The sequence below is a fragment of the Mus caroli genome, chromosome 3, assembly GCF_900094665.2.
Source record: "Mus caroli chromosome 3, CAROLI_EIJ_v1.1, whole genome shotgun sequence".
Lineage (NCBI taxonomy): Eukaryota > Metazoa > Chordata > Mammalia > Rodentia > Muridae > Mus > Mus caroli.
In genome coordinates this window covers 6,319,736-6,346,058 of record NC_034572.1, presented here as the reverse complement: position 1 = coordinate 6,346,058, position 26,323 = coordinate 6,319,736, and the positions used below count along the sequence as shown (strand labels likewise).

At 44.2% G+C, this 26,323-nt stretch overlaps 2 protein-coding genes across 3 annotated transcripts; both read left to right on the top strand.

Annotated features, from left to right (window-relative positions):
• The first annotated feature begins 775 nt into the window (after positions 1–775).
• Positions 776–4,883, top strand: Slc10a5 (solute carrier family 10 member 5). The gene has a single exon (XM_021158182.2). It carries the CDS (start codon positions 939–941, stop codon positions 2,241–2,243), a length of 1,305 nt encoding a protein of 434 aa, XP_021013841.1. The 5' UTR covers positions 776–938; the 3' UTR covers positions 2,244–4,883.
• Positions 4,884–4,994: 111 nt separating this feature from the next.
• On the top strand, positions 4,995–23,968 carry Impa1 (inositol monophosphatase 1). Of its 2 annotated transcripts, none has more exons than XM_021157720.2 (9): positions 4,995–5,225; positions 7,425–7,490; positions 7,942–8,075; positions 9,959–10,063; positions 11,940–11,985; positions 13,012–13,120; positions 14,266–14,374; positions 19,635–19,786; positions 20,577–23,968. In XM_021157720.2, the coding sequence occupies exons 2-9, from the start codon at positions 7,428–7,430 to the stop codon at positions 20,690–20,692; spliced, it is 834 nt and encodes a 277-aa protein (XP_021013379.1). In that variant the 5' UTR covers positions 4,995–5,225; positions 7,425–7,427; the 3' UTR covers positions 20,693–23,968. The 2 variants fall into 2 exon arrangements, with proteins under 2 accessions (XP_021013379.1, XP_021013377.1); XM_021157718.2 differs by lacking the exon at positions 4,995–5,225 and adding an exon at positions 5,270–5,468.
• Positions 23,969–26,323: the final 2,355 nt, after the last annotated feature.

Sequence of the window (26,323 nt, the reverse complement as noted above, 5' to 3'; positions counted from 1 at the left end):
CCCCTGAACAAGGAAGTGGAGCAGGAGTGGACACAGAAATGCTGGTAGGAAAAGATAGTTTACTAAGAAATCAATCCCAAGGTGGAAGTGAGCTTAGACTAACTAGACAAAGGTTAGAAGTTCAGTGGTGGGGCCTGTTGAGAGCAGATTGGCACATTTGTCACTGTAGCTTGGAGATCAGGATGACTGGTCCATCAGATCAGAGTCAAAATGACCTAACCACGTGCTGATGTGACAGGAGAGAAAGTGCAGAATGTGGTGGGGAGGGGGACACATTTATTTGTTGGTTGTTGCAGGCTTTGTTACAAGACAGCCTTGGTAGGAAGGGACTTCAGTCTTTCAGCTGACTGGCTTCTTTCATATACCAATTTCACTACTTCCGTCTTGCTCCCTCTTCCTGTCCCCCTCCCCATCCCTTTCCCCCTCTCTCTGACCACACACTCTCCTGTCACACCAGCATGTAGTTAGGCCATTTGACTCTCACTTGATGGAATAATCATACTGATCCCCAAGTTATAGTATCTATCTGACTTAGGGGGGTTGTTTGTTTTGTTCCCCTGGCTGCTTTTATTTTATAATTTCCTGAGGACCAAAGAGACCCAAAAAGTAATAACTCTAAGTGTTTATCCTTAGTTAATAAGGAACTCAGGAAGAGAGATTAGGTTTTTGTTTGTGGTAAGTGACACCTGTTAAATACAAGGGTTTATTTTTATGTTTTCTTAACTACAAGTTAAACTGGTTGTGTCGCTTGCTCAGTAGACAGTTTTATACTGGTTTGAAGTACAACGGTCCCTCCTCCTCCTGGACTTTGACCGACCAAACCCAGCTGTTACCTAACTCACACTTACGTCTTCAGTGACTGAAGAACTGAAAGAAAAATAGTCTTTTGGTTTTTACTAAAACTGGGTAGGCACACATGGTTTGTTTAAACTTTCAAAATGTCTGGCAATTTTTGTATAATTCTACTTTTGTTGGTGACCCCAGGAGAAGCGAAGAAGTCATTTCTCAGTTTTCTGAATATACAAAATACAGAAACGCTGTCCTTTACAAAGACGGAAGAAAACATCGTTGTAAGGTCCAGCTATAAAGACAAACAGCCTCACTCCAGCTACCTGCTCGTGAAGTTAGGGGATCCTAAAGTGCTGCAGGTGGTGAATGTGACCAAGACCTCCCTGGGTGTCACAGACTTTACCGTCAACCTGAAGACTTTCCCAGGGGAGACCAATGTGACCCTGCAGCTCTGGGAGTCTGAAGGTAGGCAAACAACACTCATCGACGAGCTAAAGAATGTCAGAGTGAGAGTGTTCACACAGACGGACGACAGCCTCCTCCAGGCACCAATCCATGTCGATAGCTCCATCTTCCTGCTTGTCTTATTGATGATCCTTTTAAATAAATGTGCCTTTGGCTGCAAGATTGACTTCCAGGTGCTTCAAACAGTGTGGAAGAGACCTTTGCCAATACTTCTTGGAGCGGTTATACAGTTTTTTCTTATGCCATTCTGTGGCTTTCTCTTGTCTCAGATTTTGGGCTTGCCTAAGGGACAGGCTTTTGGATTTGTAATGACCTGCACATGCCCAGGAGGAGGTGGGGGCTATCTCTTTGCTCTCCTTCTGGAAGGGGATGTCACTTTGGCCATTTTGATGACTTGCACATCAACGTCCCTGGCCCTCATCATGATGCCTGTCAACTCATATTTTTACAGTCGGCTGCTGGGCTTAGCAGGTGCTTTCCACGTCCCTGTCTTAAAGATTGTGTCTACTCTTCTTTTCATACTTATGCCAATGTCGACTGGTGTCATCATTAAACACAAAATGCCTGCGAAAGCACTCTGTCTAGAGAGAGTAGTGCGGCCTCTGAGTTTGACTTTAATGTTCGTGGGCATCTACTTGGCTTTCAGGATGGGACTAGTGTTTCTGAGATTGGCTAACGTAGAGGTGTATCTTTTGGGGCTTCTGGTTCCTGCACTGGGCCTTTTGTTTGGCTATTCCTTGGCTAAAGTCTACTTGCTGCCTCTTCCTGTTTGCAAAACGGTTGCTCTCGAAACTGGGATGTTGAATAGTTTCTTAGCTCTGGCCATCATTCAGCTTTCCTTTTCCCAGCCCAAGGCACATGAAGCCTCTGTAGCCCCCTTTACAGTAGCCATGTGTTCCAGCTGTGAAATGTTACTGCTCCTTCTGGTCTACAAGGCTAAGAGAAGGCCATCCCTTAGCACAGAATATGAAAAAACTCCTCTAGTTTAAAATGTACAGCAGGTGCACTATAGTCACCTTCAAGCTGGTTAAAAGCTTGACATGGGAGGTGAGGAGATTATTTCTTCTAGTACCCGTATGTGTATGCTTTATATGTGTGTGTGTAACATACAGATGCGTATAACATGTTACATATGTGCACGTGTATGTGTTTGTGTGTGTATTATACATTACCCTAACCTAGCCTAATCCAAATGGTTTAACATTTTCCTGTCAGTGTTCTTGCCTATAGTGTTTTGGGCTGATATAACCAAATCTGTTCTTTCTTATGTCACTAAGTCCAGTGTACAAAAACCATGATTTACAAAAGACCTGATGGTGTGGTGGTGGATGTCTATCCTGATCAAAAAAGAGTGGTTACCTCCCTGGAGCATTTGACTTTTCAACAGAAATGCCCGTTCAGAGGCTCAAACTATAAATGCATTTACATAACACCAACCTATTGAGGTGCCTCTAAATGACCACCGTTTGCCAACCAAAGGCCAGGCTGCTCCCTTCTGGCTGTGCTTGATGGCACCGAGAATGTGTCATGTCAGCTTTCAAATCTGTAAAACACAGACGTCCACATAGGTTTAAGACACAGGTTAACCCGACATGTGCTTTATGGGGTAGCGTTATGCATCATTAAATGTATTAAACCAAATAAGGATTAAGTTACCCAAATACCTTGCTCTGAAGAGCAAGAGGGATGCCAGGCAGTGGGACTGCTATGAGTTTGAACCTAGCTTAGTCTAGTGAGTGAGTTCCAGGAGAGCCTACCTCGATTAATCAAACAGTAAACAAACGCAGAAAGTATTGATGGACCAGGTTTTAAATTTTGATTTTAGTTTTAAGTTTGTAGCTCTGAGGAATGATAAGTCTACTCCACTATGCATAGAATAACAATTCTATGATGATAATAATAATATATATTCTAATGATCTGGAACCTGTTAACACTACAGAGAATGTTAGCTATTTTGACCAGTGTTTGCAGCTCCTACCTTAGTTCCATCAATCATGAAACCATACTGAATAACATGGAGATAGGCTCTACTCCTGAGTAGCTCACCTGGCTTATGGAGACTCCACCATTTTAATCTCACTCAATAATTCTCCAGTGAGCTTTGGGACACCACATAGGTTTTAGCATTTGCTTAAGTGAGTGGAACAGAGCCCCTCCCACCCCAGTGTATATGTGTGTGTGTGTGCAGTCACGCACATGAGTGTACATGTTTGTGTGTGCATAGAGTTTTCTTCTTGTCATGTATGGAGGTCTCTATAGACATCAGAGCCACCTCCACACACTCAGCAACAGGGTTTTGTATTGTGTGACACCAGCCTGCAGTCAGTGCTGCTGTAACGGAATCAGAACATCAGACTCCTTTGTGCACTTGGCTTTCAGCAGGCACTTGGCAGGAGAATGGACTGTGCTGACTTACCTGACTATAGCACGGAAGAAGCAGCAGAGGCTGCAATGAGCCCCATGGAGTCCTGCTCATCTGATGGAGGAAGCTATCGATCATTTAATGTAAAGACATCTGATTCCTGGTCCCTCATCTGTCCTGCTTTGCAATGTCAGGGGAGGCACTTTCACTCATACAGCATGCATTTGATAAGATTTTTATTTTCAAACAACTGATAATAGAGGACCCCAAAACCAAGTTCTTGAAGGCCTTTTGTGGAAGAGCAAACAACCATGAGTATGTGATAGACTCGCACATCAGTGTCTTAAGGCAGCAGGCTTCAGGAGAGTAGACTCATTTTGTCTTTGTGGGTTTATCAATCCGATTTGCTGTCCCTGCCACTCATCTCTGAGACATGTTTCATGTCGTTGATAATTTCTTGTCTTGATTCCTGAGAACCAATCACTTCACAAGTAATAATGCAAGGACATTGTGGTCCTCTTGTGGGTAGGTCATCTGGATAGAGTTCCACTTAAAAGTAACATACCTACCATGGTACTGTTCCACGTGAGGAAACATTTTAAGAACCACAAACTAGCCTTTGTTGGTCATCCAGAGCAACTGGTTGAGCCATGAAGATTCTCTGTGGATTTTGGAGTCAGGGTGCTATGCTCTTGTTGTGTGAGTTTGGGACAAATCCCGACTTCTCCAAGCTTCGGTTTCCTCATCTGTATCGTGCAGGGACTCTTCATGAAACCGTTTTAACACTTATGTTTAAGCACGTAAGAGCACAAGTGCTGTCTGGTGTGGTGGCAGGTGCCTGTAGTCCGAAAGTGAAGGCAGGATACTCAAAGACTTCAGAAGCCAACCTATGCTACTTAATGGAACACTGCTAAAAATCGATGCCTCGGAAAGCGGCTCAACGACAGGGTGCTTGTATAGTATTTACAAAGCCTACAGCTTCATCCTTCGTACTGAGGGCTGCAGGTGCAGAGAGCAACTGCCTGCAGCAGTCAAGTCCACAACAAACAACCTGTATCTAAGTGAATTATGGAGAAGAGAGTTGGTGCAAAAAATAAAAATAAAAATCTCCTTTAGGCTTACAGGTTTAACAAATGAGAGTGCCCAATGACAGTCACAATTCCAATTTATCTGTAGCCGAAGAGCAGAATGGGAAATGGGAAAATATAAACTAATAAAGAAATTTAACTAATATATAATTTATATATATATAATCTAACTAATATATAATATAATATATATTTAATTTAACTAATATATAACATATATAATATAAACTAATAAAAAAATAAACTAATAAAGACAAAAGTGGAGATTTGTAAACAGGGGATTCTTAGAGAAGAAAGGGTATGCAGGAGAATGCCAGAACACGGTAATTCAACCGGACCAGCCCTTACAAAGGCAAATTCGGCCCGGCTCACACCTCCAGACTGAGCGAAGACATGAAGGCGGGGTTTTAATGGGGCGGGACTTCCTGTCGGAGCAATCCCCGTTACCTCCGGAAGAGCCGAAGAACCGAGCCCTCGGACGCCGGCGGTTGAGCATCGATCGCGGTGCGCTCGCGCGAGGTGAGTCGGTTCTGTCCCTGCCTTCCGTGCAGCGTTATTCGGTGGCCGAGGCGGGGGGCTGTGGCGGGCTGCAGACAAGCTCTCCCCATGCTGGGCCGGGGCGCCTGCCGGGCCCTCCTCCGGGCGGTGCTCTCCGTAGCGCTCCGGAAACAGCCGAGCGGGTTCGCCAGGCGGTCCTCGATCTCTGAGGTTCTGTGTCGCAGAATGAGCCCGACTCTACCCAAGCCCTCAGGGCTCTACACGGCAAGTTCCCTGGCTCACGAATTTACAGGGTTAGGGGTGAACAAGACCAGGTCCGGTGATGTCCTGCGTCGGGAGCGGGGCCTGTACAGGATAGAAACAATTTTAAGTCTGTATGATTTTGTTCCCAAAGTGAGGGTGATATAATATGACCCCGGTGAAAACAAGTCTTGAAGCAAAGGTCTTTGAAACAAAAGGGTTTATTGAACCATTAATATATAACAGCTAGGAAATGGACCAAGACTTGGGGCACATTTTGTAAACTACCAGCAGCCTCTGATGAGCTAACGCAATAATTGGATTTCAAGGCACAGGCTTTTTAAGTCTCCATTCTTGCCCCCCACCATGCTCCACAAAACCCGAACAAACCCCAGAGAACTGTTACCTAATTAACTTCCCTTGTCTCTTCCCTCTTCTGGACCTCTACATTTTAGGGCACCTCAGAAATTTTTATTTATCAGCCTCCTTTCCTCAAGGAATATTAGAACTCAAGCCATTCACACTTTACCTTGTGACAACATGAACAGAACACCTCCTGAGTGGCTTGAGGAAGCAAGTGGTGAGGAGGCAAGCCCAGCCCAAGAATGTCCAGTTGTGACAGATGAGAAGAGAGCAGTAAGAACAAGTGTGACCAAGTTTGGAAAGCATTCTTGAAGAGCTGTAAGGAGTTTATTCTATAACTCAGAGCACCTTTTATATGCTTGCTTGGATGCTTGGATCACAGGAAAAGGCGCTTAGGCATGAGGGCAAATGTCTGTAATCCCGCCAGCATTCTGAAGACTAAACCAGGATGGTCAAAGCTTGAAGCCCACCTTATATCAATAAGAAGGAAGATGAAGCCGCAGCCAGCAGCATCTGGTTGTGTCAGTCTGCTCTGTGTCCCTGCGCTTCTCCGTGTACCTGAGGGTAGAGATTTCAGACACTCTTACAGAGGAAGCACAGGGTGTGACTTGTCCTGGGAAACAGGCAGAGCAGCCACCTTTCCTGGGCATGACCACTTCCATGCTTCCCTGGGCTAGGAGCCCACGTTAGTGTTAGTGTTGTCAAGCCTGGGGTGAGTCTGGAGAGGTCAACAGAAAGCTGTCTAGCCACTTGCTCACGCTTCCCCTGCCTGAAGTCTAGGAGGTCAATGGCACCTTTGCTTTTAGACCGAGTTTTCTTCTCTCAGAACGTTGTAAGGGAAAGCAGGGAACTTTCCCATCAGAATTGAGCATTCGTTCTGTAAAATCTGCTCATATAATACGGGGCAAAGTACTTGTAATCTGTGACCCTTAGAATCTTCACCTTTATCTTATTTAATTCCATGTGCAAAGCACTGAACTCCCTGGAGTTGAGTTAACACAGGCAGCCCTTGTTCCTTTGTCTTTAAAAGTGCTTTGATTCCAGCCTTCCCACGTTCTTTATCTTGCTCCCCACCCACTCCTACACCTACCCGTTAGACCATGTCTTAACCTCATCTGAGCTTGACCTAAGCTTCGGGGGCATCCCCACGCTACCCCACCCCCACACTATGATATAGTATAGCTACAACCCAAAATGTGATATTGTGTGGTCACTTGGGAGACAACTTCATAGAGCATTGTTTGCTATGATAATAACTTCTGTTAAGTTGGTATAATAATAGCTCATGCCTGTAATCGCAGTGCTTGGAAAGTACAGACAGGGGGTCAGGAGTTCAAGGTCATCCTTCGCTTTGAGACTAGCCTGGGCTATGAGACTGGCCTGGGCTGTGAGACACTGACTCAAAACAACACTAATAACAAAAAGGTTTTACTATGAGGTGAAATATATAATATTTCAAAATGATTTTTTTACCAGGACTATATGTGGGGAAAAATTGAATTATCAACCAGGGAAAGGGTGAATCAAAATCAAACTGTTGCTAATTGAGATGCTGTGTAAGTGAATGCCTGCATGGTTCGTAACTGTTTTGTGCTGATCTCTGTTGGCTGTGTTTAGATAATGGCAGACCCTTGGCAGGAATGCATGGACTATGCAGTAATCCTCGCAAGACAAGCTGGAGAGGTATGAACTACCGTCTGGGTGCCATAGTGTGTGGTGTGTAGATATTACAGTGCAGTCTTGGTCAACAAAGCATGCTTTGAGTAATCTACATGTGCAGTTTTATTAAACTGTAAATACAGTGAAAATGACTGATTTCTTGTGTGCGTGTGTGAGGCTGGGGGTGGAGCCTAGGCCTGTGCTAATCTGAGGAAACCATGGGCATGGCGCTTCCAGCTGGATGTTTCAGTTTGTAGTGTTAACCTGTGCCACGACGGTCATGAATCTAAAATAAGATAGGAAATTACATAATATTTCTCTAAAGTGTTTTGTTTCGTAGACATTTTTGAAAGAAAACATTTAAGAACATGTTAAGAGTGGTTGAATGCTTGAAGTTATTTTTGTGATTGACTTTCTTGTTTGGTTTAAATTACTTACATCTTTTTTTACTTGCTTACCCAAAACTTCTTTTTAGATGATTCGTGAAGCTTTAAAAAATGAGATGGATGTCATGATTAAAAGTTCTCCAGCCGATTTGGTAACAGTTACTGACCAAAAAGTTGAAAAAATGCTCATGTCTTCTATAAAGGAAAAGTATCCATGTCACAGGTACCTCTTCTGCACGCTACAGTGATAAAGCCAGGTCCAGGGTGGGATAGCCTACGTGTGAGGCAAATATCTGTAGATCCAGAACTGTAATAGGTGACTCTGACTTGCAAAGGAGCTCAGTTTGAGGGTGTGGGGCTGCTCAGGCCAAGATGACGGAAGGAAGACCCCTGTGGGTGACATCTGGGCCTCTTTGGATAGTGTGTGTGTGGTCTTGGTCCTGACTGATGGCTTGGCTGTTTCCGACTAATCTTTTATATATTTTTACCTCATTGGTTAAGATTCCAAATCCTGCCAGGAGCCCCTGTGCTGACTTAGGGTGATTGCCTGTCCTGTGGTTGTAGGGTCAGGAGAGGGGTCTTTGAGAAGATAGTGTGGATAGTGGAAGAAGCTTCTACTGCCGTCAGCCCAGCTGGAGAGCTCGGTTAAACTCCCTGCGCTGCAGGTTCCGTGTGTGTGAGAGAAGTGCCAGCGTTAGGAGGGTCTGTAGACAATCCTAAATCAGACCCACAGTTAGCAAAAACATTGTTGTCAGCCAGGCAAGATGTCAGATGCCCCTAATTGTAGCACTCAGGAGAAGGAGCTAGGAGGCACGGCATATGTAGCCAGCCAGGCTGCACGGTGACACTCAGCGTCAGGAAACTGCAGGCTTGAAATGAGGTCAGCGGTAGAGCACTCTTTGCGGGTGCAAGTCCCCAGAACTCAAGAAATTAAAAGCCATCCTTTGAAAGGCTTATGCTACAGTCTGTTATGTTTTCCTCCCTGTGACATTGGCCACTGTCAGTCTTTTAGTCGATGAGATGGGAAAATATTTAAAGTTGTGACTGAACATAGGCTTAGAAATAAGAGAGAAAGGAAAAAGAGGACAACTATGTATTAAAGAGTTCAATGTCAAACAATAAAAAGTAGAAAAAAGAGAGCAGGCGAGAAGAAAACCAGGGAACTCAGACACCATTTATAAAATTGACTGTGACAGTTGTACACAGGCATTTCAGCGGGTGCTGTATATTCTCGGTAATTTACCAACTCTTCTGTTATGTACTGCCCTCTGAAGTCATTCCACATGGCAGACTAGTGTTTCCCAGTTGGCTTGGCTGTGTGGGCCTGGCTGAGCTGTCTGGGAGTTCTCGTCAGTGGGTCACCAAGGCCCCAGTAGGACTGAGGGACCCTTTACCTCTGTAGCTGCTGGCAACTCCAGCTCCCTGTGGGCCATCTGCTGGCAGTGTCCCCGTTCCTCACTTCTGCGTCATTCTCAGAGCTGCTTGGAAGCTGGCCTCTTCTAGGATCGGGAGGGAGGAACAGTGTGAACATTGGAAACTACCAGACCGGTAACAAAGCTGCACAACCCGGTCCTGCTGTATTCTTTGGACTAGAAGTCAGTTCACACTCAACGAAGTGATGTATGCGCTCTGCCTCTTGCTAGGATCTAGAGAATGTGTGGTCTTTTAGTATTTAAGTTTGCTTGATTTTAAGGCAGTCTCACTCTTGGCTAGGCCAGCCTGATTCTTGCCTCCTGTACCTCCCGAGTGCTGGGATTATGGCCTGTGCAGCCTCACCCTCCCCGCGCTTAGTTTTAAGATGGCTGTGTTTTCTTATTTTCTCATTTTAAGAATGACCTCTGCAGATGTGTATGTTTCCCCTGCATTTATGCCAGTGTTGCATTTAGAATATAGGACTCGGTACTGCTTTACACACCTTTGCTCTGAGGCAAACAGAGCTTCGTCGTGTTTGTTATTATTATCCTCTCTCTCTTTCTAGCAGAGCAACAACCTAACAGAGCAATAGTCTAGACTTGGCTTGTGCTTCATGGTAGCCCCTGGAGCTTAAAGTCCTGAATCTGAGTTAGATGTTAGATGTTAGATGGAGTTTGTGTTTCCTGCTTTCAGCTTCATTGGTGAAGAGTCTGTGGCAGCTGGGGACAAGACGGTCTTCACAGAGCAGCCCACGTGGGTCATTGACCCTATTGATGGAACGACTAACTTTGTGCATCGGTATGCATTGAATTTTAGTGTGATTCCTGTTGTGTGTTCACTGGGTGAGTCTCTGTTCAAGGCTTCCTTCTTTGAAGAAGCTGTGTATGAGATGGGTGGTGGGTTAAGTGTATTGTGCAGATCTTTTCTAAGAGGTGGAGCAAGGGACCAAATGGTAGAGAATGGACTTGGGACGTGATGTGCCTGCTCACTGTTGTTTTTCTGTCTGTGAAGACCATACAAAAATGACAGAGTAACATGGGCCCTCTGGACCAGTAAAGAAGTTGCTAAGTTCACTGGTGAGATGTTCTCTGTGTGCAGTGAGCTCACTCAGAGAGAAACAGGGATGCTAAAGGGCGTGGCATTAGGATCTGCACACAAATCTGAGATTTGAATCCCGCAGCTTGTTTATTGCCTTTGTGACATTAGACAAGCTACTCTTTTGAAAACCTTGGTTTTAAAAATACTTAAGGCCAGTCATGACTGGAGAGCTGGCTCGGGGTTAAAAGCACTGGCTGCTCTTCCATAGGATCCAGGTTCAATTCCCAGCTCACACATGGCCTCTCACAGCCGTTTGTAACTCCAGATCTGGGAGATCCAATGCCCTCTTCCACAGTCCCTGCATGAACATGGTGCATACACATGAAGGGAAAATAAAGGTTAAAAGAATGTGTAAGATTCTAGTTTTATAGTGTTCTCGCTTTCTTTCTGTTGCTGTGATAAATGATGACCACAAGCAGCCTGGGAAGGACAGGGCTGATTTTATTTCAGTCTTTACAGCATGACATTGAGGGCAGCCAAGACAGGAACTCAGGGCAGGAGCTTGATGCACAACCCATGGAGCACTGCTCACTGGACACGGAGCACTGCTCACTGGCATGCTTCCCCTGGCTCACTCTGCTCCAGTTCTTCTATAACCCAGACCTGCCTGCCCTGGATGGCACCACCCACAGTGGCTAGCTTTCTTACCTCAGTTGGTAATTAAGACAGTGCCTCACAGACATTCCCACAAGCCAAATCCTCACCTGAGATTTCCTCTTCTCAGATAGGTCTAGGTTGTTTCAAGTTCACAAAAACTATGGCACCAGGTATAAGCGTATAATGTTAGCACTTGGGAGGTAGAGGCAGGGGGATCATGGATTTGAGGCCAGCTTGGGCTACGTATTGAGCTCTCCAGGGAAGCTTAAACTACTAGTAATATCTTAAAGAAAGAAAAAAGATGTATAAAATGGCCACATATTTTTTTAGACTTATTTATTTATTATATGAAAGTACACTGTAGATGTCTTCAGACACACCAGAAGAAGGCATCAGATCTCATTACAGATGGTTGTGAACCACCATGTGGTTGCTGGGATTTGAACTCAGGACCTTTGGAAAAGCATTTGCTGCTCTTAACCGCTGAGCCATCTCTCTAGCTGTAATGGTACCTGTTTCATAGAATTATTTTTTGGTGGGCTTCACGGAGTTGTTCACTTTCATAAGAAGTTAGTATAGTACCTGACATGGTAAGGATCAGTGATCTTGTAGCCGTGTGTGTGTGTGTGTGTGTGTGTGTGTGTGTTTGTGTGTGTGTCTGTGTGTGTGTTTGTGTGTCTGTGTCTGTGTGTCTGTGTCTGTGTGTGTGTTTGTATGTGTGTGTGTTTGTGTGTGTGTGTGTGTTTGTGTGTCTGTGTCTGTGTGTGTCTGTGTGTGTGTTTGTGTGTTTGTGTGTGTTTGTGTGTGTGTGTCTGTGTTTGTGTGTGTGTGTTTGTGTGTGCGTGTGTGTGTTGATGGAGCTTCGTCCTTCCATCCATATTCCATCTTATAAAAATTGGTTTGAAAACAATTGGATACATACTTGTTGAAATTCAATTCTGTCTTGGTTAGTTTGTGGATTTTGTCTCTTTTTTTTCAGGTTTCCCTTTGTAGCTGTTTCAATTGGCTTCCTTGTGAATAAAGAGGTATGTCTTAAATATACTTTGCTTTCCTTCTCTGAGAAAGAGTTCATCTTTTGTATTTGGTTTGTGCCACCTGTAAACGTTTGCTTCAAGGCTGGGGACATGTTTACGCACATTCCCAGTGGATAAGGCTTGTTTCCTGAGAAGCCAGCGTTGGAAAAGGAAAGTGAACGCAGGGAGGAGACAGGTCCCTGTCATCCTCCTGACACACACAGCCATGTCACGAATTAGTGTGGCTTTACAGTTCCTCAGATGAAGTGGGACATTGCTAAGCATGTGTCAGGGGCCGAAGGATGGCTGGAAATGTGGCATGTACTTAGGAACATAGACATAAGTGAATGAATACATGCGAAACCCAGTAGAATAAGATCTGTAATCACTGCCGTCCCTTTTGTTGGTTCCCTGCTGTTTGGCTATTTGGCCGCTGTATTCAAGGAGCTTGAGTGCTGCATTTTGTCAGTAGGAACATAGCACTTAGACATTTCTGAAATAAAAGCCCAAGGCGAAGTGGTAGCATGTTCACCTAGCGGATGTAAACCCTAGCAACCCAGTTGAATCCCTAGCAACACAAACACATATAAAACATAGGTCACAGGCTGTACTGGTCACTTGGCATACCACCTGGTCCTAAATAAGCCTTTAACATAGTCAGCCTAAGCAGTCGAGTGCTCTCTGCTTTTGAATCCTTAGTTTCAATTCTCAGGCAGCAAAAAAGTACTGGAAGGAAAAGAAGGATCCATGGGTGCATGGATGGCAGGAACCCAGGAGGACACAGTGTACATCGTAGAAAACTCAAAAAGCCCTGTGTATCTGAGCGAGGAGAGGGACACATTCTCCCCGCCTAGACTTGAGTGGGAGCCAAGGATGGAGCCCTGATGACCTACCGTGTTTGGGCAGTAGCTCCCCACAGTTCAGCTGTTGGAATCTATCTTACAAATAAAATAGATTTTCTTGCTGCTTTGTTCATAAAGTGATACCAGTTAATGGAAGAATACCCAGGTTTGCTAAGAGACTTGCTTTCCTCTGCAGATGGAGTTTGGAATTGTGTACAGCTGTGTGGAAGATAAGATGTACACCGGCAGGAAAGGGAAAGGCGCCTTTTGTAACGGTCAGAAGCTTCAGGTCTCACAGCAGGAAGGTGAGTTTGTCTTCCAGTGCTGACACCACCTTTGGGTTAGCAAGTATTGGCTGACTCGAGATTGTCTGATTTCCTTCTTGCCCACTCTGACCCCAGTTTTTAGCATGGTGGTTGGGGCAGAAAAGCAGATACCATTGAGCAAGTGCACCCCAGAATGTCAGCAGGAGTGGGCGTGGCTGTGGGCACCCAGGCCTCGGTTCCAACAGCTCACATCTTAGTGCTTCAGTTACACCACCTCAGACTTCTTAGCATTTCTTGATCCCATTATTGGCCAGTAAACCATAAATAACGCATGTCAACGCTGAGATCAGTTGGACATGGTGCCATCTTCCTGGAATGCCAACACTCAGAAGGTGGAGGCAGAGGGATCAGGAGTTTGAGGCTAGCCTGGGTAAAGCAAGTTCTAGGGCAGTCTATGCTCCCAACAAAGAAAATCACCTGAGAATCCTTAACAAGGATACACATGGTTTCTCAGTCTCTATATGAGGGTCAAATCCCTCCTATAAAATGATGTATTTGCTTATAACCTGTCCACATACCCTTGCTTTCTCTGTCTCTAGGTTAGTTATGGCTACAGTGTCAATGCTTTATAAATTGTCTACTCTCTGGCCTTTAAACTTGCAAACAGTCTTGATTTTGGGATCTTCACAGACTTTCATAAACTAGTCAGCAAACCTACCTACCTACCTACCTACCTTCCTTCCTTCCTTCCTTTCCCTCTGGCTTTGATTTCCTTTTAATCAGGGTCTCACTGTAGCTCTTGCCTGGAACTAGCTATGTAGACCAGCTTGGCCTTGAACTGAGAGGTGCCCTGCCTCTGTCTTCTGAGTGATTAGATTAAAGATGCACAGCACTATGTCCAGCCCTAACCTTTCTCTTAAAGGTTTCATTTGAGGGCATATTTTTTGTTCATTTCCTTTGTTGTTTATTTTTAAAAATGATTTATTATTATGTTTTAATTGCAGTCTTGTGTCAAACACCACACCTATTTTTCAAGTATTTTAACATTTGAAGATTGGGAAAAAATTAGATAAAGTAGGAAAGAGGATTAAATGTCCCCTTTTATCCTGAATTGTGTGATTTGCTGTCCTAGAGTTTTGGTTGGTGAGGGCTAGTGGTTTATTTGAAATAGCGGTTTTTTCCAGACATTACCAAATCACTCTTGGTGACCGAGTTGGGCTCGTCCAGAAAGCCAGAGACTTTACGGATCATTCTCTCCAACATGGAAAAGCTGTGCTCCATTCCCATCCATGGGTAAGGCCTCTCCTTCCCACCCAGACTTCAAGAGGATTTAACTTAAAGGGATTCATTGTTATTTTTCTCTGTGTGGGAGTGGGTTGGGGCGTTTGTGTGAGGCTAGAGTTGACCTTGGGAATCTTTGTTTGAGATGAATTCTGTTTTGATTTGATTTTTCCAGCAGAGTTTTGCTATGTATCTGAGGCAGGCCTCAGGTTCATAGTACTACTGCCTTGTCTCCCCTGTGCCTCAGTGTCCCTCTGCCTTAGCCTCCTCGGGGGGTGGACTTAGAGGTCTGTGCCACAGTTCCTAACGTCCTCAGCTTTATTTTAAGTATTTCTCTCAGATAAAACAGAATATGGTATCAATTTATAAGTCAATTTGTGAATGTTTCTTAATAGATATAATTGTTAATATATTAATACTTCTGTTTTGTATTACAGCACAGTAATTTTTTTGGTTTTTGTTTTTCCTTTGAGACAGAGTTTCTCTGTGTAGCCTTGGCTGTCCTGGAACTCACTTTGTAGACCAGGCTGGCCTCGAACTCAGAAATCCACCTGCCTCTGCCTCCCAAGTGCTGGGATTAAAGGCATGTGCCACCACGCCTGGCCAGTACAATAATTTTATGTTGTGCTGTCTGTATTATTTGTAGTTACTGTGTTTATTTCATGAGTTCTTTGTTTTTGAATTTTTGTGTTTATAAATGCTTATATTTTTAGCAGATTTTTTATTAAATCTTTCTATAATGTTCTGATATGTATATGTTCATATATGCATATGTATGTGTATGTATATCTGTGGCACAGGCTGGCCTGGAACTTGAGAGCCTCCTGCCTTAGCCTGTTGATCAAGCGTTAGTGTTGCATGTTTTACACCCGTAACACTGCTCTCCAACCTCAGAGTCCCTCAGTAATGACAGGATGTAGGAGAGGATATGCCAGAAGTGAAGGCGTATGTTGGTACTGCCGCCTCCTTAGGCAGCCGAGGCAGGAGGATTGCTTGATTCCAGAAGTTAGGGTTTAGTCTAGAAAACACAGTGAGCCCCTAGCTGAAAACGCTTTGTTTGTCTTTGAAGCAAGTGTATATCTTAGAGGTTTTAGGAAAAGCTAGCAGTTTGATGTTCCTAAATTTAATACAGGTATTGGTTACATAAGTAGCATTTTTCTGACCTTTATTATGGTTGTTTCAGTAAAAATAATCCTTAAAAAGCCACTGAAGCAAAGATGGTAGAGCATACCTGTAACCTTGGCCCGTGGAGGCTGGACAAGAAGATTGTAGAGAATAGTTCAAGGACAGCCTGGCTACACAAGAAGAGCTGTCCCAAATGAACAAGAAGCCATGGGGAAGCCAGGCTCTGTAGCACTTGTCGGTCGGTCATGCCAGGTACAGACCAAGCCGAGTCAGGAAGACTGGGTGTTTTGGCCAGCCTGGGCTACACAGTGAGAACTCATGAATAACAAGAGAATTCGCTACCTTTTTTCTCCTGAAAATAACCATCAAGGATAGACTTTGATAATACTTGAAGGATCATCTAATGTAGGCTTGTTTTATGGATGAGTTCAGAGGTTCAGGCACATGAAGTAGCTACAGGAGATGTGCTGATGGAGATACAGCTACAGCCCTGGCTTCCCGGTCATTCTCTTTCTTTAATAGTTAATGTGCCTTTTAGGAGTTAAGACGTCCCAAGAACATTTGACGTGGTACAAACTGATTTGTGAATCCGTGGTCTGTGCAGTGATGAGTAAGGTGGATGAGAGTCTCTGTCACCTAGAGTCTCTGTCACCTAGCTGCTGAACCTCCCAGAACACGGAGCTCCTGAGGCCCAAGGAATAATGTCCTTGAGGCAAGAACAGGTACTTCTTAAAAGCTGCTGCTGCGGTTGGCTGTTTAAAGTTTGGACTTTAACCATGGCAGTAAAATGGCTACAGAATAGCTTCCGGTGCTTTATACTCTAGCCTTTTATTTTGCTATTAGCTGAAGGAAAAACATGGTGTTTTGGTTTTGGTTGAAAGAGGAAGGAAAGTGTTCCCAAGGAGAAGAGCTTTCGTGCTCAGCCGAGTGAGTTGTCCCTGACATTTCAGAATTGCTCATACAGAGCACCATGAGACAGCAGGTATGAGGCAAAGTCAGTAATAATTAACCAGTTGCATAGTTTGGGGGACTTAATGCAGAGGTGTCCAACATTCTGAGATTGACCCAAGAAGATTCACACTTAAGAACTGCACACCCAAGTTACAAAATAATCACATGTAGTCTCATTGTTTCCCTTAAGTCTACAGTTTTGTGTAAGTCCAAATTGGACAGGCCTAGTAAAGAACAGATTTATATAAACATGGTGCTCTTTACTAATACATCATCTTTGTAAGCATTGCACTGTGCCCTAAAGTAAGGCACCCCTCCCTCTCTTCAGTGTGAAAGTTTGAAGCAAAGCCGGAACCAGCCAAGCATGAGAACAGACCCAGATCTTTGATGTGTAGTGCAAGCTCTCTTCACTCTCAGGCATACTTGGACTCTGGAAGGATCAGGTGAAATTCCAGTTCAGAATCTGGGTCCCTGCCTTCATTGCTTGCTAGCAGAGTAGAGCACCCCAGAGGTCAGTAGAAGTCTCCCTGTAGAGATGCCTATTTGAAGGGTTCTGAGTGGCAGAGCACAAGAGCTTACTTGTGAGCAGCCTCAGTCATTCTTTCTAGAACTTGAGCTCTCAAGTACCCCATGTCCCGTATCTCACGTAAGAAGTAGGGAGATAGACTTTCTTGGGTTTGGTTTCAGTTTGCTCCCTTTCAGGCAGGGTCTTACTGTATAGCCTGGGATAGTGTCAGATTTACAGTTCTGGGATTGTCAGCATTACCGTCCTGCTCGCTGTGCCTTTCTCCATAAGCTAAAACTTGTCATGTGGAGTTAAGTAGATGGGCTGTTCTTGCTAGTGCTTCATTTGATACGACACAAAAATATAAGTTGTGAAACACATCTCAATCAAGGATGTTTTATTGGGGCAGGGTGGCAGGGGTGGGGGGAGTAAAGAAAGTGCTGATGTGACCTCTCCATTGTATAGTTAAGGTTTCTGTTCTTGATACAAGAGAAAGAACAGCCAAGGACATCTGGGGGAGTCCGGAACAGAGAGAAAGAAGAAGATGAGTGTGGCCAGGGTGGGGAAGGAAGCTGGGGTGAATAGTGATAGGAGACATGGAGAACAGAGCTTAGCGAGAACAAGAAGATAGCAAGGGGTGGGGGCAGCGATAAGAGCACAGAGCCAGATTCCTGGTGAGGAGAGCGAGTAGTAGTAGAGGGACGGCCAGGAGTCTAGTGGGAAGGCTCTGAAGTGTATATCTAACGAGTACGTTGGTGGGGACTGAGGGATCCTGGAAACTGGTACTGGCTTTGATACATAGCTACAGGTATGTGTCAATGGTGCCATGTGTCTCTTCTGCACAGGTAAGGGAAATGATGCCTTTTGGCAGATGGGAACTGGTTTTACAAGTTCCCGAGGAATTGTGGTTTTTGTCTAACCACCTGACTTCCTGTAGTCCAGGTCAAGCTGGGCCTACGCTCAGTTGTGGAGTCAGTGGGTTTGCCCTTTTGGGGGGATGTGGGACACCCTTTGAAGCTGGCTGGTGCCCTGTCATTCCTTTCCTTTTTAACACGTTGGCTTTGTGAAAGATGGTGTGCAGTCATTGTTTTTTAGATAAAGGGAATATATATATATATATATATATATATATATATATATATATATAATTCATTAATTTTCCTGTACTTTTGAAAAATATATTTTGAGGGAATGGATCTCTGCCTTATTTCCAGAGATTTAAGTATTTGACACTGAAAGAGTTTAAAGCAGATACAGTGGTACGCACGCACTGTAGCTTCAACATTAGAGGGGCTGAAGTAGGAAAACAGAGCTCCAGCCCAGTCTGCAGCATTTAGTGAAACCCATCTCAACAACAACAAGAAACGAGAAGTAAACAAATACATAGAAATGTTATAGGAAATTTGAGTGCATTGTTTGAAAGTAACTTGCAGACATTCTGTTCCCCTGCTCCTTGGCTCCTTTTTGTTGAGGTTGCTGCCGGGTGATTAATTTTTAGACAAGGTCTAATTCTGCCCAAGCTGACCTCGAGCTCTTGGTCCTCCTGGCTAGCCTTTCAAATGTGGGGTTGCAGGTGTGAGACACCACCCCTAGCCTCCCCATTCTGCCTATACTCGGTATTCATTAACATAACCACAGCCAACACAAGTGCCCATGGTTTCTCCGTATTTTTTCTTGAACTCATGAGCTTCCTGCTTTGGCCTCCTGAGTGCTGAGTTTAACGTTTGTACTGCCAAACACGGCTTGATTGTCGTCGCTCGTCTGTTTCCTGTAAGGTGGCTTCAGAGTCTTTTATTCTGTTATGTGCTTGACGCTTTCGAGCATTTTAAGGCTCCTATTAATTGTAGAAAACAATAACATTTTTAAAAATTAAAGACCAAATGTTCCTGCAGAACCCAGGTAGCCTGTGTGGTGTCAAGCAGGAGGTTTTCCAACTACTGCCCAGTAAGTAATGTGGTGTTTTCTACACCGACTACTCACACAGTACTGTCTGTGTGAAATAAAGACACTGGAGTTCTGGGGTCCAGGCACAAGAGCCTACACAAGAATCCTCCTCCTTCTTTGTTTGTCCTGGGGTGGTGGTGGTGATGGTGGTGGTGGTGGTGGTTGTAGTTGTTCTTGTTTGAAACCACAATGATACAGTGTACTCCAGGCTATCCTAGAACCCACCATCTTTTGCTTCGGCCTCTTGAACACTGTGATTACAGGTGTGTGTGTGTGACCACATTTGGCTTGCATTGGGGTGTTTTTGTTTGTTTTTTTTCTCTTAAAGTTTTTATTGTCATGTTTATCTTATTAAATGATTGCTTTGTGAAAAATTCATGAATTACATAGGATGTAGTGATTAGAGTTTTTAAAAAAATATTCATATTTTATGTGTATGAGTGTGTGCTTGCACATATGTGCGTACCACATAAGTACGGGGACTGCAGAAGATAGAAGAGGGCATGAAATGCCCTGGGACTCCATCATGTGAACCATCATATCCTTGCAAGAGCGGCAAGTGCTTTACCAGCCCTGACATTAAATGTTAGATACTTCATTTGAAAATTGGAGACCGCTTTCACTCTCAGTTGTTCTCAAGATGAAGGAAAACAGGCTTGGTCGGTATTGGAAATGAAATGACCTTAGAGAGGGAGAAATATTTCTTTTGAGAGTATTTTATTCCTCCGATCTTGTTTACCATGCTAGAATCCGGAGTGTTGGAACAGCTGCTGTTAATATGTGCCTTGTGGCAACGGGAGGAGCAGATGCCTATTATGAGATGGGAATCCACTGCTGGGACATGGCGGGAGCTGGCATCATTGTCACCGAGGCAGGCGGAGTGCTCATGGATGTCACGGGTGAGATCATGCCACCACAAAGCATGCAGGGCTCTCTCCTTGATGTGTGTGAGTCTCTGCAAAATCAGACGTTAGCAGATGGAGACGGTGGTGTGGCTAGTGCGACTACAGAGTGAGCATTGCTTGAGAATTCCTTCATGCCTTCATCGTGAATAGCGAGAGCTCCTGAGAGGCCTGGAGAACTCCGCACCACCCCTGAGGCTTGGACCATGAACTCTGGACAGGACCATAGTGATAGTGAAAAATGGGCTCTGTCCTCCCAACTATTTGGCTCTGGCCTGGGTCAGTTAAATATTAACTCTGAGCAGAAGGTGAAATTAAGGAGAATAAACTGGGGTTCAGAGAGTTCAGAAACCATGAGATATAGCACACTGAAACAGGAAGTGGGAAAAAAAGCAGTGTGGCAGTGCGTGGGGTAAGTGTAACTGTCTCGCACATGTGACAGTGCATGGTGTGAGTGTGACTGTCTCACACCTGTGACAGTGTGTGGGGTGAGTGTGACTGTCCTCAGACATCAGAGAGATGAAGTAGAAGAGCGCCCACAAGAAACAGAGGACCTGCATGTCCAATTGGAGATCGCCAGCATTGGCCTTTACTCAGAAAAGATGCTTCTGTTCTGGAGGCTGAGAGCTGACCTGGGGGGGGGGGGGGGGGGGGGGGGGAAGCTTTTTTTTTTTTTTTTTTTTTTTAAAGAAAATTTGAGCATTGCCAGAGGATATAACTGTGTACTATCGTTTCTGGTGATTGTTTTTGTTCAGGTATAACTTTTCTATATTTGATTTGATTTCAGGTGGACCATTCGATCTGATGTCTCGGAGAATAATTGCCGCAAATAGTATAACATTAGCCAAAAGAATAGCCAAAGAAATTGAGATAATACCTTTGCAAAGAGACGACGAAAGCTAGTCACAGAGAACAGTGTCCAGCTCCAGTGTCATCTTTGCTGTCCCTGGGATGTGTCAGATGGATGGGGTCACTGATTTAAACTGAACTTTGAGGTCCTGATTCTAAAATGGAAACTTTTTTTTTACAGATGACATATTCAAAATTAGATGGATTATCTGATTATTGAAAGAAAATTTGCATGTAGTAATATTCTTGGGGAAAATATACAAAAAGTATACTTAATGAACTAGCCATTGAAATTGTCCCTAGTCCTTATGATCCCCTTGAACTTAATATAGTGTTCATATGCATAATTCTCAATTACAAAGTTTTCTTTTTGTAAGTGGCTTTCTCTATGTTCCAAAAGCCATATTTGATTAAGTCTAAAGGCTGTAACAAGCTGGCTCTCCCTGTGCAGAGGGCCTTTGTGTTTTATTAATCACTGTAAGATAGTGCCTGGCACAGTGCCTGTCAGACAGTAGGCAGTCTGAAGTCCACACCTCACAATGCCTGCTCGAAGCTGCAGCTGCTGCTTCTAATGTGTCACAGTAAGATAACCACCCCTGTTGCTTCGTGTTTCGAGGTAGAAGTTACCTCACTGTCCTTTTTATATTTCATATTGCTATGCCATTTCACAGGATCGTGCTGCCAGAGACGACTGCCTCTAGTGGACGTCTCTGCAGTTAGTACACTGCTGTATGTTGTAGGTTCTGCTTAAAGCTCCCGTGCTGAAGAGATTTTCACAGACATCTCCCATGTACCTGGTATAGTTAGTGGCAGTGCTATGTTTTACAAAATGCAGCATTCTCATTCAGATCCACACTCTGGTGCTGGCTGTGCTGACCTGTGTACTGTGGCGTTAATGGTGGACTTTTTGATTTCCTTGCAAACTTACTGAATTTCATCACTGCTAACTCTAGATACTCTCTCTATAAGGTCTTGGGCCTCTCAAACTCAAGAAAATTTAATGGCTCCTATTCCGTTGTTAAAGGGTTAATTCATTGTCTAGCCCTTGGCATATGAACAGATGTTTTGTTCTTAGTATGTTTGACCCTTGCATTTGATACAATGAAGTGTTTTTGTAAGTTTCAAGGCAGTTATCTTGATTTGGGGGGATTTAATATATTAAATCTATATAATACTCTGATCTGGGCACTGTAATGACTATATTTGTGCTGTTAATTACATGTATTTAGAACATCACGTACCATGTAAATTCTATTACTAGACAGGTTGCTTTGCAATTAAATGTACTTTAGTTAAGACGTAGGAATACCATTTCATTTCATTGTATTCACTTGTGTATCCCAGGCTGGCCTCAGAACTGTCGCATAGCTGAGGATGAACTTGAACTTGTGACGGTTCTGCCTTTCTCTCTTAAGTTCTGGGATGCAGAGAAGATGGCCATAGCCACCACACACAGTTTCTGTGGTGCTGGAGACTGCACAGGGCCACACGCGTACTTGTTAGCGGAAGCACTCTGCTGTCTGAGCTGCACTCCAGCCCATGAATACATGTGGAACTAAAGGTGTAATTAATGATATCAAAGTTAATAGTCTCACCCTTTTTAGGGGTTTTGAGTTTAGTTACAGATATTTGAAGCTAATATTGGTTATGAATATTCACTTTTTGCATATAGATTTTCCCACTATAGATAAACACTTAATACTTTCCCTATCTGTTTGTATCTTTGTATGCTAAGTGCAGGTGAGTATTATCTGGCTAAACATTGCATCGGTGTGGAGAAAAGATGATCAGAAAGTCAGTTACTCCAAATAATTGGAAACTCCTTCCTTATGTAGCAGAACCTCTCACCCTCGCCGTAGCCCAGCGTTTATCTCGTGTTCCCGTTTTCCGAGGCTTCTTCCCGGGTCTCCTGAGGACCTTTGACTCTCACATTGATGATCCTTTGTTATGAAAATATGTTAAAGTTTGCGTGATGCCGCTTGAGGCTCTGTGTAAGGAGATCTATAAGCTTATGTGCAAGCCACTGGTTGTAGGACTAAGTCTAGTTCATGTTCCTATAAGAATGAGCAGCAGAACTCTGATGTCTCTGGAGGTATGGTGGATACCCCTGTGTGTGTAAGCGGCAGTGCACGGGATAGCTCTGCACATGCGCGCCACCTGCTCAGCGTAAGGAGGGGTCGGAGATCGGATCCTGCTAAGGAAGCTGTGGAAGAACTCTGCACAGAACAACTCTAAAGTGTTAATGAGAAAAAGTTGTATTTGTGTATGTATGGGGTCAGGCGCATGTGTGCATCACTGTGCCTGTGGCTTCCCTACCAAGCCATTCCTCCAGCTTGAAGATCTTATAAGTGCCATGTCTACTCATGCTTTGGAAGTCTTGGTGGTGTTTAGATATAATGCCTTCCTGATCAAAATCCTGATGGTATCTGGAGGAGGAAGATGTCGGCTTTCTGTCCCATTGACAGTTTGAGGGGATTAATAAGAAATGTGTTGCTTTGGTTCAGCTTGGAGTTATAATGTCATTGGTTGTCCCTGTGGCTTTGTCCTGTGGCAAGACTGTGCATCATGGGTGTCTTATAGTTTACAATGACCTCACGTAGGCCCCCCTTTTTCTCTGTCTCCCCAAACTATCACCCTAAAGCCTTTTTGATTATTTAGGGTTTGGGGTGTTTGTTTGTTTGTTTGAGTCGTGGTTTTGCTATGTAGTCCAGGCTGGCCTAGAAGTCTTCCTATATCTGCCTCTATACTGCTTACAGTATAGGAATGTACTACTGCAGTGGCTGGGCCAGCCCTTTACCACATGGGCCTTTGGGCATTAGCCAATTTTCAAACTATGAAAAGAAGTAAAGCTAGAAATGAACAACTAACACGGAATGGCAGAGAGCCCTAAGTAGCTAAAAGCATCAGAAAGCAGAAGGGAAAGTTAGAATCTGACTGTTCACCAGGTAGGAACCCAGTGCCGTAGTTAAAGCAGTGGCGTTTGCCCAAGGCCACGCAAGCAGCTCTGCGAGGTAAAGAGTCCGGGTAGACAGGCTGCTCTTTGCTGTGAGTGGCAGAGTTGGCTGCCCCCCACGGCAGGAGACATACTGACCCCATCCCGTCAGGTTCTCAGATCAAGTTGTAGAATTGGAATCGGACAGAAAGGAGGAGGCCACACAGATGAGTCAGTGAGTAAAGGTGCTCGTCTTCAAGTCTGACAACCTGAGGTTGATCCCTGGGGTTCACGAGGTAGAAGGGAAAACCTGACAGCTGGAAGCTATCCATCGATCTAAACTTGTACCATGGTTTGTGGAATGTTTTTTATTTTAAAGTAAAAGTTTCTGAAAGATAGCATGTTTTTCTCACTTTGGTCAAAAAAAAAACTTGGTCAGTAGTGCACATTCAGTCAACCTAAAGAAAAGTGGATAAACTTCATAACTTCATGACCACATCACAATTTCAGAAGGTGAGGCGTCCATGGGCCCATAACCCCGACACTCAGGAGATGCAGGGAGGAGGGTCACCAGTCTCAAAAAAAAGAAAAGCTCGTGAAGTTTGCTCTACAAATACCTGTACATTAGAAATTGTCTGTATAAAAGCTCACAGGACAGTGCATTTGCAAATGTAAGCAAATATATATATATATATATATATATATATATATATATATATATATTTTTGGTTTTTCGAGACAGGGTTTCTCTGTGTAGCCCTGGCTGTCCTGGCACTCACTTTGTAGACCAGGCTGGCCTCGAACTCAGAAATCCGCCTGCCTCTGCCTCCCGAGTGCTGGGATTAAAGGCGTGCGCCACCACGCCCGGCTGCAAATATATTCTTAAAACAAGCAAACATAACCTACTTGGTACAGACATTCACTCCAGAAATGACATGAAAACAATACCCCACCACCAGAACGGCTAAAACTGAAGCTCGGAAAAGGCATACACCATAAGTCACCTGGAAGGTAGCACAGGTGGATCCATCAGGAAGTATCCAATCAGATCATGTCCTAGGTCCCAGTCTCCGCCCCTCTGCCTCACAGACACATACCTCAGATACCTACCCTGCGTGGCCAAAGTTGCTTTACATGTAAAACAGTCTTGAGAGTCTACCAACAGAATGGCTTTAAAGGGGGTAGAAGAGTCCATTGTGAGTACTATACAGCACTGAAAAAGCAGGGGCAGAGGTGTGTGGGGGTTGATAGTTACACAGCCTGGCTCAGTCACTCCTTCTGAAAGGCATACCCTTTCTGAAATTGCCAGTGATGACCTAATTTAAAGAAGAGAAATTACAGCTGCTTTTAAGGTGATCTACATTCTGCCCCCATGTTTTCAGAATCACCTTGAAAATGTACTGTCTGCTTCTCTGTTTCTTTTTCGCCTTTCTTACCATGGCCTGATACCATCCCTAGGGTGCACCCTCGATCCTCTTGTTTCCAGCCAAGGGAGTCATACATGTCTGTGGATTTGACCTTCACACCCTTACTATGGACTCTTGAGTCGCCATGTTTACCTCCTGGAAGTTCACCCTCCGGGGCTCCCCTCCAGAAGGTCCTCTCGTTTAGTTGTTTCTTGTGTACTGGGTTTTCTCAGCTTCATGCCAGGCTGTATGTTCTCCCTCCCCACTTTCAGACTGGAACCAGTTTATTCCATCGTTACTTTCCCAAAGTCTACTTTCCAGCTGTCATTGGCACATGTCCATGGAAATTCCCGTCACACTCCACAGCCACACATAACACCACTTCCTGGACACTTCGGTCATCACTCCACCCGCCCAAACCAGTTGACTCTCCATAAGTCTTCCATGATTATAAAGACACCTATACACCACAGTGGCTCTTTTTCTTCTGGGCACTACCCCTAGCACGCAGGCTGTGCCTACATTTCCCACTCGTAGGTAGTGCATCTGTCTGTAAGAAGTCATAAAAACAGCAGACCCAGGAAGGATAAATATAATTTGCACGAGAATTGAAAGGTTAGGAATGATTGAGTGCAGTTAAGTCACAAAGTCACTGGGTCACATACTTGGATGTGGTCCTAGAATGTAGGACACTCAGGCAGGGGCATTTCCATTTCTGGGCCAGTAGGGGCAACATCAGAAGACTTAGCTCACACTATCAACAAAGCAGAAGAAATTGCTACTTCTCAAGAGTGACAAGCTGTCATCTTGGGTTGGGTCGGAACGTTCAGTCTCACGGGTCAGTCTGTTTAACAGTGGTTCCCAACCTTCTTAACGCTGCAGCCTTCAATACAGTCCCTCATTTTCTGGTGACCCCAACCATAACATTATTTTTGTTGGCACACACGTTTAAACCCAGCTTGGGGAGGGAAGATCAGGTGTATCTCTTGAGTTCAAGGTCAGCCTAGTTTACAGAGTTCTAGGACAGCCAGGGCTACATAGAGAAACATCTTCCAAACAAAAATTTAAAAATTATTTTAGTTGCTACTTCATAAAATTGTAATTTTGCTACTGTTATGAATCATAATATAAATATCTGTGTTTTCTAGTGCTCGTAGGTGACCCCTGTAAAAGGGTCATTCATCCTCTCCAAAGCGGCTGCGTACCACGGGCTGAGAACTACTGGTTTAGGGGGAACAACGTTGTGTTAGGGTTGTACTGCTGTGAAGAGACACCATGACCAAGTCAAGTCTTATAAAGGACAACATTTAATTGGGGCTGGTTTACAGGTTCAGATGTTCAGTCCAT

What these genes read in the sequence shown, in the direction of transcription:
- Impa1 (XM_021157718.2), top strand. Translation starts at nt 5,313, where the DNA reads ATGCTGGGCCGGGGCGCCTGCCGGGCCCTCCTCCGGGCGGTGCTCTCC. An exon ending in GAAAAGTATCCATGTCACAG is followed by an intron (nt 8,076 to 9,958) that starts GTACCTCTTCTG and finishes TCCTGCTTTCAG; the next exon opens with CTTCATTGGTGAAGAGTCTG. An exon ending in TCAGGTCTCACAGCAGGAAG is followed by an intron (nt 13,121 to 14,265) that starts GTGAGTTTGTCT and finishes GGTTTTTTCCAG; the next exon opens with ACATTACCAAATCACTCTTG.
- Slc10a5 (XM_021158182.2), top strand. Translation starts at nt 939, where the DNA reads ATGTCTGGCAATTTTTGTATAATTCTACTTTTGTTGGTGACCCCAGGA.